The 14543-nt window shown below is 52.4% G+C and overlaps 2 protein-coding genes across 2 annotated transcripts; one reads left to right on the forward strand and one right to left on the reverse strand.

Annotated features, from left to right (window-relative positions):
* Positions 1 to 3598: 3598 nt before the first annotated feature.
* On the forward strand, positions 3599 to 5778 carry PG985_005026 (uncharacterized protein; the record flags this gene model as incomplete). The annotated part of the gene is made up of 2 exons (XM_066824795.1): positions 3599 to 3668; positions 3734 to 5778. 2 exons carry the CDS (start codon positions 3599 to 3601, stop codon positions 5776 to 5778), a joined length of 2115 nt encoding a protein of 704 aa, XP_066687955.1.
* A 4397-nt stretch (positions 5779 to 10175) lies between these two features.
* Positions 10176 to 12909, reverse strand: PG985_005027 (uncharacterized protein; the record flags this gene model as incomplete). Its single annotated transcript, XM_066824796.1, has 4 exons — positions 10176 to 10739; positions 10877 to 12062; positions 12137 to 12312; positions 12733 to 12909. 4 exons carry the CDS (start codon positions 12907 to 12909, stop codon positions 10176 to 10178), a joined length of 2103 nt encoding a protein of 700 aa, XP_066687956.1.
* Positions 12910 to 14543: the final 1634 nt, after the last annotated feature.

A 14543-nucleotide genomic window follows, 5' to 3' on the forward strand; every position in this document is an offset into this window, starting at 1 on the left:
GCTCCTTCAGCGGGAGATTAGCAGGGCCGGCGGAGCATATGCTTGCCTACATACTACATGCTGCCACGACTTTCTTTTTCCACCTTTTCTTTCTCCAGTGTCGGCCAGGGAGCCAGGACCAGCAGCCAGGGGGCCACATGATGCTCATCCCACCCTCGCCAGTCAGGTGGGCTGGGGTTGGCGAGCATTACCACGTTGAGATGGCGAAATGTAGGCGGACGGGTATGCTACTGGCCAAACTGATGCTCACGTACGATTGCTTGATTGGATTGTATGTGATGCACTGTCCTTTTGACATTGCCATGCCAGCTCTCTGAGCAGCACTCGTCTTTATCCTCCCAATACTGCTTCGAGACATCATCACACAAGCTATTGTAGCATGCATTGCTTTTCGGGCGGGCTTCCTTTGATAGAGGGAGCTAGGGAGAGACAGCAGGAGATTTGAGCCGTATCCATGTATCTCTTCGCTTGGCAACCCGCAGCACAGGCCTTGCCTATTCCACAACCTTGTCTAGACTCCTGGGTTCGGAGTCATCTTCTCGATCTCAGACCAATTAAAGCATTGCTGCGCAGGCCTCGTCCCAGGCACTTTTCATTTACACGGCAATTTTTCGACGTCTGGATAAATGCTGACATGTGTTTTGCCGCCACATCCCGTTTGCCCCCTTCTCCGCAGGCTGTACAGTATGATACTTCCAGTGGGGAGAGAGACTACGGACACGTAGACTGGGCCAGACGTGAGCTGGTCTCTTCCTCTGCGGCGACTTATATCTGCAAAACAGTTGCCGGGTCACTTCAAAGACAACTGGGTTTCTCACTTGGATCGCCATGCCGACGTGACTACGTGTGAAGCAAACATACAGTTCGCAAATGCCGGAGGGTGCCTGCAGGGTTAACCTTGGTAAACATCTGGTGGGCGGCTTCTGGCATTCGGGTGGAAAGGACGGGAGTACCTTTCCGCCGTACCCACGAAGCGAAATATGGTCAATACCATCCAATAAACCGATCGATATCTTCCCTTTTTGGGCAACTGACAGGGCAGGGGGGATAAAGGTACTAGGAACGGAGTAGTGGGCTGGCTGGGTCTCCGGGTCTTCTTCATACATGGGTACGGAGGAATCAAAGAAGTCGTCCTGCCCACAGCAAGATACGGGTAGTATTATAAAGGCGTCCTCATCTTGATTATACCAGTCAGGTTGGATACGCTGCAGATGATAAGGTTTACAGACAGGCGCAAGTATACAGCAAAGTACGCCCAGACCGGGCCCCCTGTACGGATACACGGCTAATAATCGCATCGCTGGGGGTAACAAGGTAGAAGGCAATCAACCTGGCAATTTGGACCGGCGAGCCATCAGCCACCTTATCTGACAGATGCTGAATCCCTCTGGCTGTATCACGGACGTTCACCAGATGCTGTAGCTCACGCATCCTTGGAAGTCCCCGACGGTGCTTTTTGGTAAGACATCCTTTGTTGATCTAGGTGCGACATATTGTAGCTTTGCTTGTCAGCAGCAAACCTTGGGCCCGGAGAAGGTTGGCGGTCCAGCTAAGCCCTGCTGTTTCTCCTCACGCAACAGACTTCTGACTTTGCTGTACCTACTACTACACGCTCGAGTAGATGAAGGCCGAGCGTGTAAAACCCCGGCCGAGTGTGGCTAATCGAGTACGTACCGCACTGCGCCGCATCAGGATTATCATGCGAGCTTGCGAGCATGATATCCTGATTTTCAAACCAGCCGAAATCAGGGTCCCCCCCCCCCCCCCCCCCCCTCCGTCCCGCCGCCGGGCTGTGGGTGTGGTGTTGCTGTAGGGTGATGAAATCGCGGCACACACGGAAGTGGGATTTTAGCCTTCTCACTGCCTGCTGTCTGCCTGGCACCTAGCTCGTTCTTTTGCTTGCTTTTCATGAACTCCCTAATATTCTTTTACTTGCAATCAATGAGCAACTGTGGCAACTGAAGTCAAACATCCGTGCCACCCCGAACCGACCTCGGAGCTGAGGCGCGTCCCGCGGCTTGAAACATTGTTCGCACATCTGTGTTGACGGTCTTGTTCACACGAGTATATGGGGTTTAGTTTACCTAGGTATGTAGGTGGGCATGGAAGTACGCCTCGGCATCGAAAGGGCCATGGGGACTACCATGGTAATAAACGGCGTAGAAGAGATAAGCCGTTACGACATTGCCAGCACAAAACGCGGCTGGCTGCAGCAGCCCGATGCATGGAAGGCCAGGTACGTATGTTCTATCCCATTGAACACATGTATCATTGGCGATATGCCGCGTGCTCAAGCGGCAAGACCTGTCATTTCGGTCAAGGTTGCCAACTTGCCGGCGCACAACATCTGAGTGCGGGTCAGCTGGGTGGTGTTGATCCAGTACCACCTACCCCAACCGGACAAGCTTGCTGTCCTCTGCGCCGCTCATCAACATCGCCAGGAACCAGAACACGCAACTTTACTCGATGTGATAATATGAAATTGGCCTGTTCTGCTATGCGTGAACCGGACAGTCAGTCCAGGCACCAAGCACGCACGACATCTGACTCGCATCCTTTCATGAATAATCAAAGCATAGTAGTCGATGCGGATGAGGACATCTCGATACATACAGGCTACAGCACTGGAGAGTTGCAATTGCATACGTACTTGTTCGTACACACGACTTACTCATCCTTGGTGGCCGAGCTTCCATCAATGTCAAGAACTATCTCTCTATCCGTTGCCGAAGCGATCTAACCAGTAAACCGTTAGATAATCATGTCATTACTGGTTGTTGTTGCTGCCGCTGCTACTACTCTGCAATGGTAACGAAGACAACTCTTGGGATCCTGTTTTCCCCTGTGCTTTTGGCTAGGTCGTGAATTATGTGGGACTTTCTCTCCACTATCCCCCCCCCCCGATCCGTCCATCAAGGCTTGCCGATGCGATGGTGGCTGCGCGCTATGTTCTTAGACTGGTCCATCCGAGCGGTGGAGGGGGGTCTCCTAGCGGGAGACCGTTTCTCTCCGGGCCTTTTGATGGGCCTGGCAGCATTGCACCCAATACCTCTGCAAACTTAGCATGCACGTAAATGAAGTCCGGCCCACTACCAGCAATCTCTTAAGGGAGCCCCCCGGTCTCATCTTAAGACCTAGATTGCCATTGTTTAATCTACAGTGCAGGCAGACAGGGTCGCTGGAAGATGATAGCGGCTTTATTAGATGGTACCTCGTCGACCTGGCCATGCTCGCTCACCCCTGCCTTACGCAAAGGCATTGATCCCTCCGCGTCCTAATCACGCCTCCCCCGTCCCCAAACAACACAACTACCGGTCTCTTTTACATACATACTTACATTGACGGGAGGTCGCATTGCATTTTTTCCGCCTCGCCGGGTTGTGTTTCGCGACTTCTTATTAGTAGCCAGAAGTTAAGGTAAGGGAGGGAGATGTTCTTGGGTTGACCAGTAATCCTACTATCTTCTTTTTTTTCCCCAACATAGAGAAAACCCAGATGTGCGTTCAAGGTTCTCGTTCTGCCTCACAACCGACCCGACGGCGCAGCGCAGGGTGAGAAAAAGAAGACGGCCGGAGATCCTGCCAATTGACTGGAAACCATGTTAATTGTCCGCCAAACGCTGCTCTGCATTGCAGCTTTCTGTGCCCATGGGGTTTACTCAGCCGAAGGTTAGTCCATCCCACAAGGAAGACCCCTGATATCCATAAAGCAAAATGCTCAAGCCGCTGCTCAGGTCCACGCGTTGGCGGCCGCTTCGACCGCAGGTCTTTCTTCAACAGTTCAACAATACCCAAAGAGGCGGCAGCTGGGACGATAGCGGAGCCATCCACACAAGCTTTGACTTCTTTGCTGGGCTCCCCGGCCTTCGCTGTACCGACGTCGTCAACTGGTGTTTCCGGGTATACCGTCGCGGTTGAGCAGGCGTCGTCTCGGCCCACGCCAGTATCATCCCTATCAACATCCGCTATATCTGAAGCGCAGTCTGCTATCGTCACGACATCAGGGGCACATGGCAATTTGGATGTCCTGACTAGTGGCCGCAGGCCACCGCCACCACCGCCGAGGTTTTCTATTATTACCTTCAAGCCTGGCCCGGCATCTACTCAGAATGCCACTGCGGCCCCCATTTTATCTTCCGGGGCTTCCGGGGCTTCCGGGGTTGCCAGATTATCACCCCCGCTGGTGATACACCCGACGCAAACTAAGAACTTCTATTTCAATCCTACGGCAGGCGTGATCACCACCATGTTCCCGACTACGGAGCCGACCTCGACCCCTGCTCTTACTGCAGATGGTTGCAGTGCATCCACCGATGAAGGAACTGTTACCGAGATATCGGTGATACATACTTCCACTATTACGTGGACTGATGATCCCGCGAAGTACACCCCGCCATTCCCGGAGGAGACTTTACCTTGCACACAACCGCCCACTGGTCGCTTCTCCGCGTCAGTCTGTCCGGATGGGCAAACGACCTGCCTGCTGTGGTTGCCACAGCCGACCTCGGGTGGCACAACTCAGGTATGGGGCTCGGTGACCACCACCAAGCAGAAAGCCAGACCCACGGTGATCTTCTGGACGACGGACAAGAACCCGGTCGTCGTGTTCTCTTCCTCACCTCCGCCGGATTTTCTAGGGGGTGACAAGCCAACGCAACAAAATGACCATGAAACGGTCGGGCCGGGCGCCACAGGCGGCTTCATCACACCCGTGTATGGGAAAGTGACGACGTCTACACCCCGGCCGGCCCAACCTGTTGTGACGCCACAAGCCAACGCCCCACCAAAACCTTCCGAGGTCACTGTAGTGATACAGACAACGCAGGTGGTCATCAACGGGCAGACCTTTGCCGACAATCCTAAAAGCAAGTTGACTACGGCAGTGGTTGGAACCGACACGTTCACCATTGACCCGACCAGAGTGGTCGGCCATGGATCTACCGTCACGCGTCCTTTCGTAAATGGCGTCTTCGTGCCCGCAGCCTCCACCACCGTTGTCGACGGGCTCACGGTTGTGTATGGACCGTCAGCCGCGACGATTGATGGCACTTCGTTCGCAGTCGGTGCAAGTCCAACAAGGGCGACGGTCGGTGGGAAAGCAATCACCATCGGACCCGGCGGCATCTTCTTTCCAAGTCAGGTCCTACCCGTGGCAGCAGAAGCCGTCCCACCGCACTTACAAGTTATAGGCGGCGCGTTGATCACAGCGGTTGGCCAGTCGGTGTTTGTCGTGAGCGGCACTTCGATCACGTATGGCCCCAATATGAGCCCCATTACTACATCCATTGGCAGGGACAAGGTTACTATCGGCCCGTCGGGCGTGGTTGTGGATGGCTCGACCCTTGGAGGGGTTGCGGCCAACCCTACGGCAACAACATACAAGATTCTGGCCGGTGCCACTGTGACGGAAATAGGGTCAACCGCAGTAGTCATCGACGGTGTCACGTATAACGTGGGTCCAGGGGCGACCTTGACCACAACTACGGTGGTGGCAGGACAGACATTGACGATCTCGCCCGATGGCGTGGCCGTGTCTACCAACACCTACGCCCAGCCGTATGCGACTACCACAGTACTCAGTCCCGGGAGTGTGCCGTCTGCGGGCCTGAGCTCGCCAACCGGCACAGATTCAGGCTCGTCTCCGTCTTCAGACTCGACTTCAACTTCATCTGACCCGTCTGGGCCCGAGCCTAAACCCAAGAATGCAGGAGCTATCCTTCAGTTATCTTGGGGACATTGGATCTTGACGATATGCATAACGATTGGCGCATGGATTTGAGCGTGTTTACATGATATATGACGCCAGATCTGGGGTGATTTCATGATGGGGAACAGGCGCACTGGCGAACTACGGGCGGGTTTCAAAAGAAAATGGGACAAGGAGATATTTTACGAAGCAACGATACCCCTAAAACTGCCTGGCTTTTTCCTTTCTTTTCGCACACGAGACGCCGGCCAAGGTTTTGGATACCTGGGCAAGCGTGGGTTGGCTCGTATATGTAATAACAGTAGTAGCACATCTTGTCGAAGACTATACGAGAGAACGACACATAAACAAGTTTTCTAGTAGCTGCTCATCCCGTGTTCTGTTCGTGTCAGCAATTCGTATAACTTGTTTATGTGCCTATATCGATGATACCAAGTCAACATATACTACTTACGTAGTAGTACTTGTGTATCTTTTAGGGGTCGTGTTCGCATTCTTGCGCCATGGCAACAAACGCTCACGAGCCAAAAGAAGGGTCCGGGCTAGACGCGCCCAAATCATGCAAGGGAAAAAGCCACCCGCCCGCCACCTTAACCGCAACCACAAACCTGATGGTGGACTGGAACTAGCGGGCTGTTTGTGTAAGACAGGTTGCAACTAAGACGCCACCTTGCGCCTCGGGGGGTGGTAGAGAGAGGGGGAGGGGGATCAACGCACCCGCGGCAGCAAAGCACCGTCTTCTCTTAGGTACTTGGGTGCCGGAATCTTGTCTACAAGGCATATGTACGTACGAAGCAGGGCAATGGCAGGCAGGGATCGAGCTTCCCGCGGTATGCAGGGAACGTGCGAAAAGTAGGTAGGCAGAGAAATGGAGCTTGGATGGCCTTGATTCCGATGGATAATTAGCCGGGCTTCTCCTCTGATGAATCCACTACGGAGGCCGGTGGCGTGGCTGTCAATCGTTGATTGCTGCGGCTGAAGACGTGCATGCAGATATGTACAAGTTTGTAAATCATGGATGACCAGCCAACCATCGACCCCCGGTCAGCTCGTGTGTTGCTACTATTCAATCATTTTCAACTCCTAGGGGCCTGCGCGGGCTCGCTTGTGCTCGCTTGCATCAATAAATGGGATGGCTCTCTCTGCTGGGTCACAAGACCTCAGCCCCAGCCCGATCGGTGACCTATCCTCTTCTCCGAAGACATTATAGCACTCCTCGGCCCCGAGAGGAAAGAGAGTCTGGACTGAGCGAATCCCCGCCCCTCTCCCTCTGGCTAGTGGGAATGAAACCCGCAGCCAGGCAGGAAAGAAGGGTATACATGAATATCACGGAAGGTTCTCCCATACGCCCTTTGTCCTCAGCGTTTCGAAGGATATATGCGAGGACGGAGGTCGCCGTAGTGTAGTGACTCTACAGCCCCTGCCTGCACTCATCTCCATCCAGTTTACAGTTCCTGTATGCGGCCATCGGCCATTAACCCCGGGAACGAGCTTTAGGCGTTTTCGAGGACATGCAAAGAAACTCTGTCTTCCAAGGCTTGCCCATGGCTGCGTGGTTCTGGGTAGGATCTGTTGCCCTCGACTTAACACCAGCATCTGGATCCTCCAACATGCAAAGGATATCGGCGACCCAATGAGCGCTTGCCGCGCTGACCACACGCAACGCTCTCTCCCACGGAGTACGTTGATCTTTCCTGTTCCTACCTCCAGTGCGTCCCGTTCCATTTCCCGCTCCTCTTCCACGTGGAGATGTAACCGCTCAGCAGGAATAGGGGTGCAATCGATGCTTCATCACTGCCCTCTGCAGACACGCGGCGCAACTGTTGGAGGCATGTTCTGTTGTATAAGCCCATACATACATGAGCAGAAGGATTCTATCGTTGCTACCCACGTGGTAGGTTAGGTGTGATGCAAGGGCACCATATATCCGACGCATTTATCCTGCTCCTGCTGCTGTTGATGCCCGTCGAAAGCATGTGGCCCCTTTCTGCGTGTTCAATGTACAGGTCGGATTCTGGTGTACGTATGGTTTTGTATTTGGATCAGGGGACAGGCTCGTGATGCAAGGCTGGTCTCCTGGTGAAGGGATTCAATGGGGGCTAAAGCCTCGGTTTCGACAGTTGCCCCTGGGTAAGGTAAATAAACCAATTTGCCTGTCTTCGCCCACCGATACTTCTGAATGGTTGCCGAATACCCTGTAGCTCATTATACCACTGTATGATATCAATAGATCACTGCTGAGCCAATGGATCTTAGCTCTTCCGCGTGTATGTCTATGCTGTCTCCTGGCAGCCTGGTTGGGGAGAGAAAGGGGTCTCTGTGGGCGGACACAGGGGATAACTTCATCCCTCGATATACAAGGATTTTGGGGTCGTAAACTGGTAGCTACGCAACGAAGGACACAGTACCCCATAGGGACTTTTCGCATTGTTTCGAAGCACAGATTGAACGTCGTATGATCGGGTTCTTGTCATGTTCGTGGTACGGAACCAGCAGAAGGTGCCACCACTACTAATGTACCGCTCAGAGACGAAGTACGCTTACGTTCTCACACATTCCCTCCCTCTCTTTTAGCGTCTTCGTTCACTTACTTGATACAACAGCCAGACTCAATGACTGCCCAAGAACCTTGGTAGGCCATGCATACCTCAGAGATGCCCACGACGAAAGAAACAATTTGTCAAGTACACCATTGGATATGTGATTGGGGATTCCGGTATCTGAATAAGTAACCATTGGATGTCTTTCATACCATTTCTGGAATGGTGATGGTGGACTACTGTGTCGGCTCTGCGCTCGTGACCTCGGCGGAAGTGATGGGCCCGGTGGAGACGGTACCACATACCTTGACCGTCACCATCAACAGCGGCGAGGTCCCAGTCACTGTAGTGTAACTTGCATACGTCGACGGCGAAGGAAGAGGAAGGAGGGCGATGGTAGTGCGGCGACCTCAATGCTTGTTCACGGCCACAGGGATGACTGTGGCAGCACCCCCAAACAAGGGCGGCTACAGTGGCAACAAGCGTGGTGAGGAACGAGTGTGGCGGTATACCATGGGTGGTACTCTTTGAACGAGAATCTGTCGAAAGGAGTTAGCTGGTTGCCTTAAGGAAACGAACAGCTGAGCCCAGCACTCCCCTTCCTCCAAGATCGGTTGTACATATTCTGAGAATCAGTTATGATGCATCTAGACTGCTTACGCAAGCCTGCGATGAATGCCGGATAGCTGCCTGAGCGTGCCCGGCGGCTCTGTTCCACCATGAATCTAGAATGGGCAACGTCTCCTTTCACCCCCCTTTTCTGCTTTGACCCTGAAGATGTCCAATCCCCTTTTCTTCGTAATAGTAAACATATACTTTCTGATCGATTAATGCGGTGCATGGAACCTGATCTGTAGAACAGTACGTATCTTGCTGTCTCAACATCACGACAAATACCAGTGGCAGACGCTCCTATCCACACGTCCTCGCCATTGGGTATGAACCAGAGGCAGACAAGCTACAGATGGGAGCCAATCGCATATCCGCAGTCCAGCAACCTCTGGCTCGGGAAAACAGACGCACGCGAGGAATGGATTCATATCCCGCATGAGGGCCTATCCTGTGTGGAAACAGACGACAGTTGCAACGCTATTTACGTAGTGAGATACCGACAAGCCCTCCATCTCACAGCTGCGGTCGCCTTTGCCTCCTCCGCCAGCTGGCTTTCCGGCACTTGCGAACCTCGTCGACGTGGCCACGGCACGCTCCGTCCAGACATGGAAATAGAGACAGCGTTCATACGGAACGTCGAGAGTCGAGCGCGAACAATGCCACATTTACCGGGTTCGACGCACGCCGGCTTGAAGGACGAACGATCAAGTACACTTCAAAGGACCGGGGGCGACCAATACCACCTATATAATTCAAATTCACACGAGCCTCCGTCGACCAGCTCAGCAGCTTATGGGGGAGAGCCACTATTCGATTTACCTAGAATCCGGTGGTTCGATTCATTAGTCGCGAAAGTATTGAAAGTACATATATAGCCGGCAGCTCGTCAAATCAGCTCGTAAAATTTGGTAAACGCGTTGCCGAAGCTTCTGGCTTGTATACCAATATGCCGTGGAGCCTCAGCTAGGCAACGAAAGGACACACTCCCTATTATGGAGGTTATTTGATACTACTGTGATAATTATAGCTCGGATAATGGAATAACTAGTTTATACCAGAATAGGTGTTAGTACGTATTATTCCACCGAATAAACAATTCATGCTGTAGCTAGGAACAAGATAACTGGCACATAGTAGGATAGCTGCTAAAATTACCTCGTAGAATAATGTAGATAGCAACTAGGCATCTGGATTGTAACATGAAGACTGGTAATGAGTGGACTGCCTGATGAGATAATTTATATTCAATGCTATGTCACCATGAGGTGGCTGCCCTTGGGGCTCTTTCGTATAATCTGGTGAAGTCTACCTACCTACCTACCAAACCTCCTCCCACATGGCATTGCGACTTAAAACGGCACTAGCATCCTCCCTGGTTCGAACCATACCGCCGATTACCAGGGCATCCTTCAGAGCAAGTCGAACCGCTTCTGGCATCTTTCCAGCGCTGCCACATAGGCAGATGATAGCACCGCTAGAGACGAGCTCGCAGACTTTGGCGGCCTCGCGGCGAATCACGTCTTGAACGTAGATCTTTTCCTTTTGGTCACGAGAGAAAGCCGTATAGACTCGGACCTTCAGCGTCTTCCAATCCTCTTTAAAGAAGAAATCGGCCGATTGATTGCGCCCACCGAAGAACAAGACGTCCTCTCCTCGCCTATGGTGTGAAGCCCGGTCGTAAAAGTAGCCTCGAATCGGCGCAACACCTGTACCTGGTGCTATGGCGAGAACTGGGAGGTCAAGGGGATCAGTTCTAGGGTGATAGGACGGTCGTCGCAACAAATCATCTTCAGGTTCCGTCGGGGGCCCATGGTGTTCTCCGATGGAGACTTGCATGACAGTTCCCGCTGACAACGAATCGACGTATCGTGATGCAAGGCCCTGATCCCGGCATTAGTACGATGCTTTTTAGGTAAAATAAGTAGGAGGGAGGAAGGAGAGGGGGGAAGGAGGGGGGAAGGAGAGGAAGGAGAGGAAGGAGAGGAAGGAGAGGAAGGAGAGGATGGGGTCCACCGTACCTGACGCGTCTTTCGTAGTACTGTTTTATACTTGACCAGCGCGATCAGGAGCTCGACGCGTATGCAGTTCGTTCCTTCCACCCCAAGGAGCGAACCTCCACTTGCAATACTGTACTCACGACCCCGAATCAGAGGAAATATCGAAGGAACCCACTGATAGGGAATCTTGACTGATGAAAACTCCTGCAGAACCTCCAATATCGAACGCCGTGGCCTCGAGGTATAGTCGTAGAACTCATCCGAGTATGTAGGGTCCGCGAATTCCGTGATCCGTTGGATCTGCATCTCCTCTGTGGCAAAGAACTTGATATGATCGAAGAATATGCGCTTAGGGATGGCTGTAATGTCGTAATTATGGAGTAACAACTGGCGTAACGTGGTATTCCGTACCGGATAACAATTCCTCGGTGCATGCTCGATGGGAATGCCGTCTTTCCGGATCGAATAATGGACGAAAGGCTTGTCAGCCACGTCATTCCAATCCATCAGATCAATCAAAGCCTGAACATCTGCCGGAAAGTTCTTTGGGTAGAGGACAAGGGTGTCGCCTGGGTTGTAGAGGAGCACATCAGGAAGTCCATCCTTCAGCTTTCTGGGATGAACAACTAGGGTGAGGGCTCGTACGTCCTGCCAGTGCTCTTGAGGGGTAACTCGTTGATTACCCGTGACCGTGGCTACCCATGACTCTGGAATAGGCAAGAGATCCGCCGGAGGGGCCTTTGACAGTTGGACCTCATCTTCCAGAGAGTACTTGGAAGGTTGGTCCTTCAAGACGTTGGGTCGGTCCAGGATCTCAGTGTCTCCAACATCTGTATTCTCAGAAAGACGAACGTGGTAACCTTGCCAATCAGGGTGAGCTCTTTGCACCGCGTGCTCGTATTCGTCTCCAGGCTGGTCGACGTGGCTGAACTGAGCAGCCTTGCTGTCCAGCTCCAGACTCTCCTCCATCTCCGCTGTTAGTTCCAGGGTGATCTTAGGAGACAAATGGACGTCGGCAGAGATCGGTTCAAGGCCCTCAGGTAGCGGGTACTGGGAAAGAAGATGTTTTCGTAGGCTCAGTGACCATGGAAGGTAGGTACCATCGATGCCTTCGTCGTGACGTTCATCCGCCTCTCCACGCGGATAAAACTCGTTTGCTCCAAGTTGCTTGAGGCGTACGTAGAGTTTTTTGGCAGCCCAGTTGTACCTAGGCACGCCTGGTCAGTGGCTAGATGCCAGAATGCGTATGCCTCGGCCAAAAGGAAATAAAAGAGGACTTACTCGGTGTATGAACTGTCGCCGAGACCAAAGGTGGTGAAGTTGACACGGTTTAGGCACGTGGGAGGTAAGTTCTTATTGCGCAGGCGCTTCCAGAGCTGTTGTGCGTTTTTCGGAAGTTCACCTTGGCCGGTGGTTGAGATGACGATTATGACCAAAGGATATTGTGTCAATGTTTTCTGTGAAATGCACAATCAGCTGGAGGCTCTTTGAGAAGCTAGGTGGTGGTGGTGGTGGTGGTTGTAAACAGCAGTCTCCCATTGGAAGCAGTGCCCCACCAATACACTAACACGGGGAGGCACAAAGAATGAAAGTGCAATCTATGGCACTGGAATAAACTTGGGGGGCCTGGCGTAGTTGGCTGGCAACGGAATCGCTGACAATGGGATGTTTGGCACGGGCATGTATGGCAGTGTGATAAACTGTTGGCTATGGAATAGCTGGTAGTGGGATAATGGCAGTGAGATAAGTGGCAGTGGGACAGCTGCTAGGTAATCACCAATACCATTCAATGTTACTTGCATAACCAGTGCAGGAAGGAGCATGTTCATTTTTCCAAACTAAAAGCAAGGCAACAAAGAAGAGCGAATGGCACTCACAGGTACGACATTGTTCATCTCCTCAATTTCGGTTTCGAAGTGAAGGCGCCGGGCGAGTCGCTCAATATCTTCGGCCAAGTCTTGGCTGTTGCCCGTCTCGGAACCATAGAGAATCAAAATTTTCCTCTCTGGCAACAGAGAACCACCTCCATCGCTCTGGAGCTGCGAAGCAGCCATAATGACATTCAGCGAAAGAAGAAACCAACGAAAATGCTTAATGATAGAGAAAAACACCTGGAGACTTGGTGTTATACTGTGTTACACAATACCAACTGCACAGACAATGTGCATGTAGTTGTATGTGTACATGGATCCTGAACATTGAGGGTCCCAGCACGTATGTACATACTCAGCACCAGCTAGCAGCTCCGAGCCCCGAGGCTCCGGTTCGGCGAGGCCCACTAAAGTCTTAAAGAATGGAAGCCGCCATCGCACCTGTCAACCCAGCCATTCGTCTGGTCTCGTTGCCCAATGCGGGGGTGCCATGAGTTGTAGCAAGTCGCAAGTGGGAATGCCAGAGACCCAATGCTGTGCACCAGCTGCACATACTGCGGAACCCAAGTTGCTTCTGCTCCTGCCTGATTTGACGCAATTGACATAACTGGGCTGGCTGGCTTCCTCGGTTTGTCCAGATGGTTTGTCATCTGAAGGAACTGCCACTGCTTTCTCTTATCTAGTACATCTCAGATCTGGCCAGCACCGCCAACCTTGCACGCGACACTAAAACAGATTGATGGGTTCGGTCAGGATGGGAAAGAACGACAATCGCCCGTTGCGGGAGGGCAAGTGGGTTGGATCTGCCAGACCACAGTACCCGGGCTTTGCCATGACTAATAATGGAAAGCACGAATGGAGCTGTGGGCGAACAAGAAGCTACTTTTTTAACTTACGAGGCGAAACTTGACGGAGCCCACACGTCACAGCCTAGAGCGATTTGAGCCTGCTGTTCGTTGTTTATCTGCTCACCGAATAATTGAAACAACACACCGAAACATGTGCAAATGGGTAGAAATACTTGCGCTCTCGCTGCGGCGATGCAGCTGATACTACTCATAGGCCGTGATTGTCTCCTGTACTCGACTATACGGAAATTTCTTCCTTATGCCGACCATCAGGGGGTCAAAAGGGGTGTTACGTTCCAACTTCCCCCCGGGTGCGAAATTCGATCTAGCAGGGGGGGGGGGGGTAGATGGCCAGACCGACAGGGCTGGAGGGTGTCGATCTAGAGCCACCCCACGTCGGTTCATTGTTCCTTTGCTGTCTTCTAGAATACAAGCAAGACGACAGGAGCTACCATACATACGGAGACGGTGTGTCTCTTTTTGGAACTCATCAGGGTCCAAGCGACAGAAGTCAGAGCTGACATCAATGGCATGGCTTCTTTCCAAAGAAGATCACACTTGCCCTTCAAGTGAAATGTCATTTTGCATGCGATGCGATCTGTGCTCGGGCGCTGCAGCAGTCTATGCAATCACATATCATTCATGCAAGCGGAGTTTCTCAAGGCTCTTATATAAGCAGCCTCGGTATGCAGAACCCCCCTATTGGGGTGCCCCCCTGGGTATACTGCCAGCTACTACCTGCAGCCGTTAGGTGGGTTTGATCCCCATTCGGTATTGTCACCTAACAATGTCGAAAGAAATATCTGATACCTACACAGACCACACCCTCGGAGCGCCATTGACATGGACTGCTTCTCTTCAGCGACCGAAGGAAACATGGCGAATCGCCATCTGAGGTCTACTCTACGTAAGGCACAGGTAGATACTTGAAATGAAATGACGGGCAGACCATCAATCCCATTGGCTAGG

This window comes from Apiospora marii, assembly GCF_038362585.1.
Source record: "Apiospora marii strain CBS 49790 chromosome Unknown utg000003l_segment0_segment0, whole genome shotgun sequence".
Taxonomy (NCBI): Eukaryota; Fungi; Ascomycota; class Sordariomycetes; order Amphisphaeriales; family Apiosporaceae; genus Apiospora; species Apiospora marii.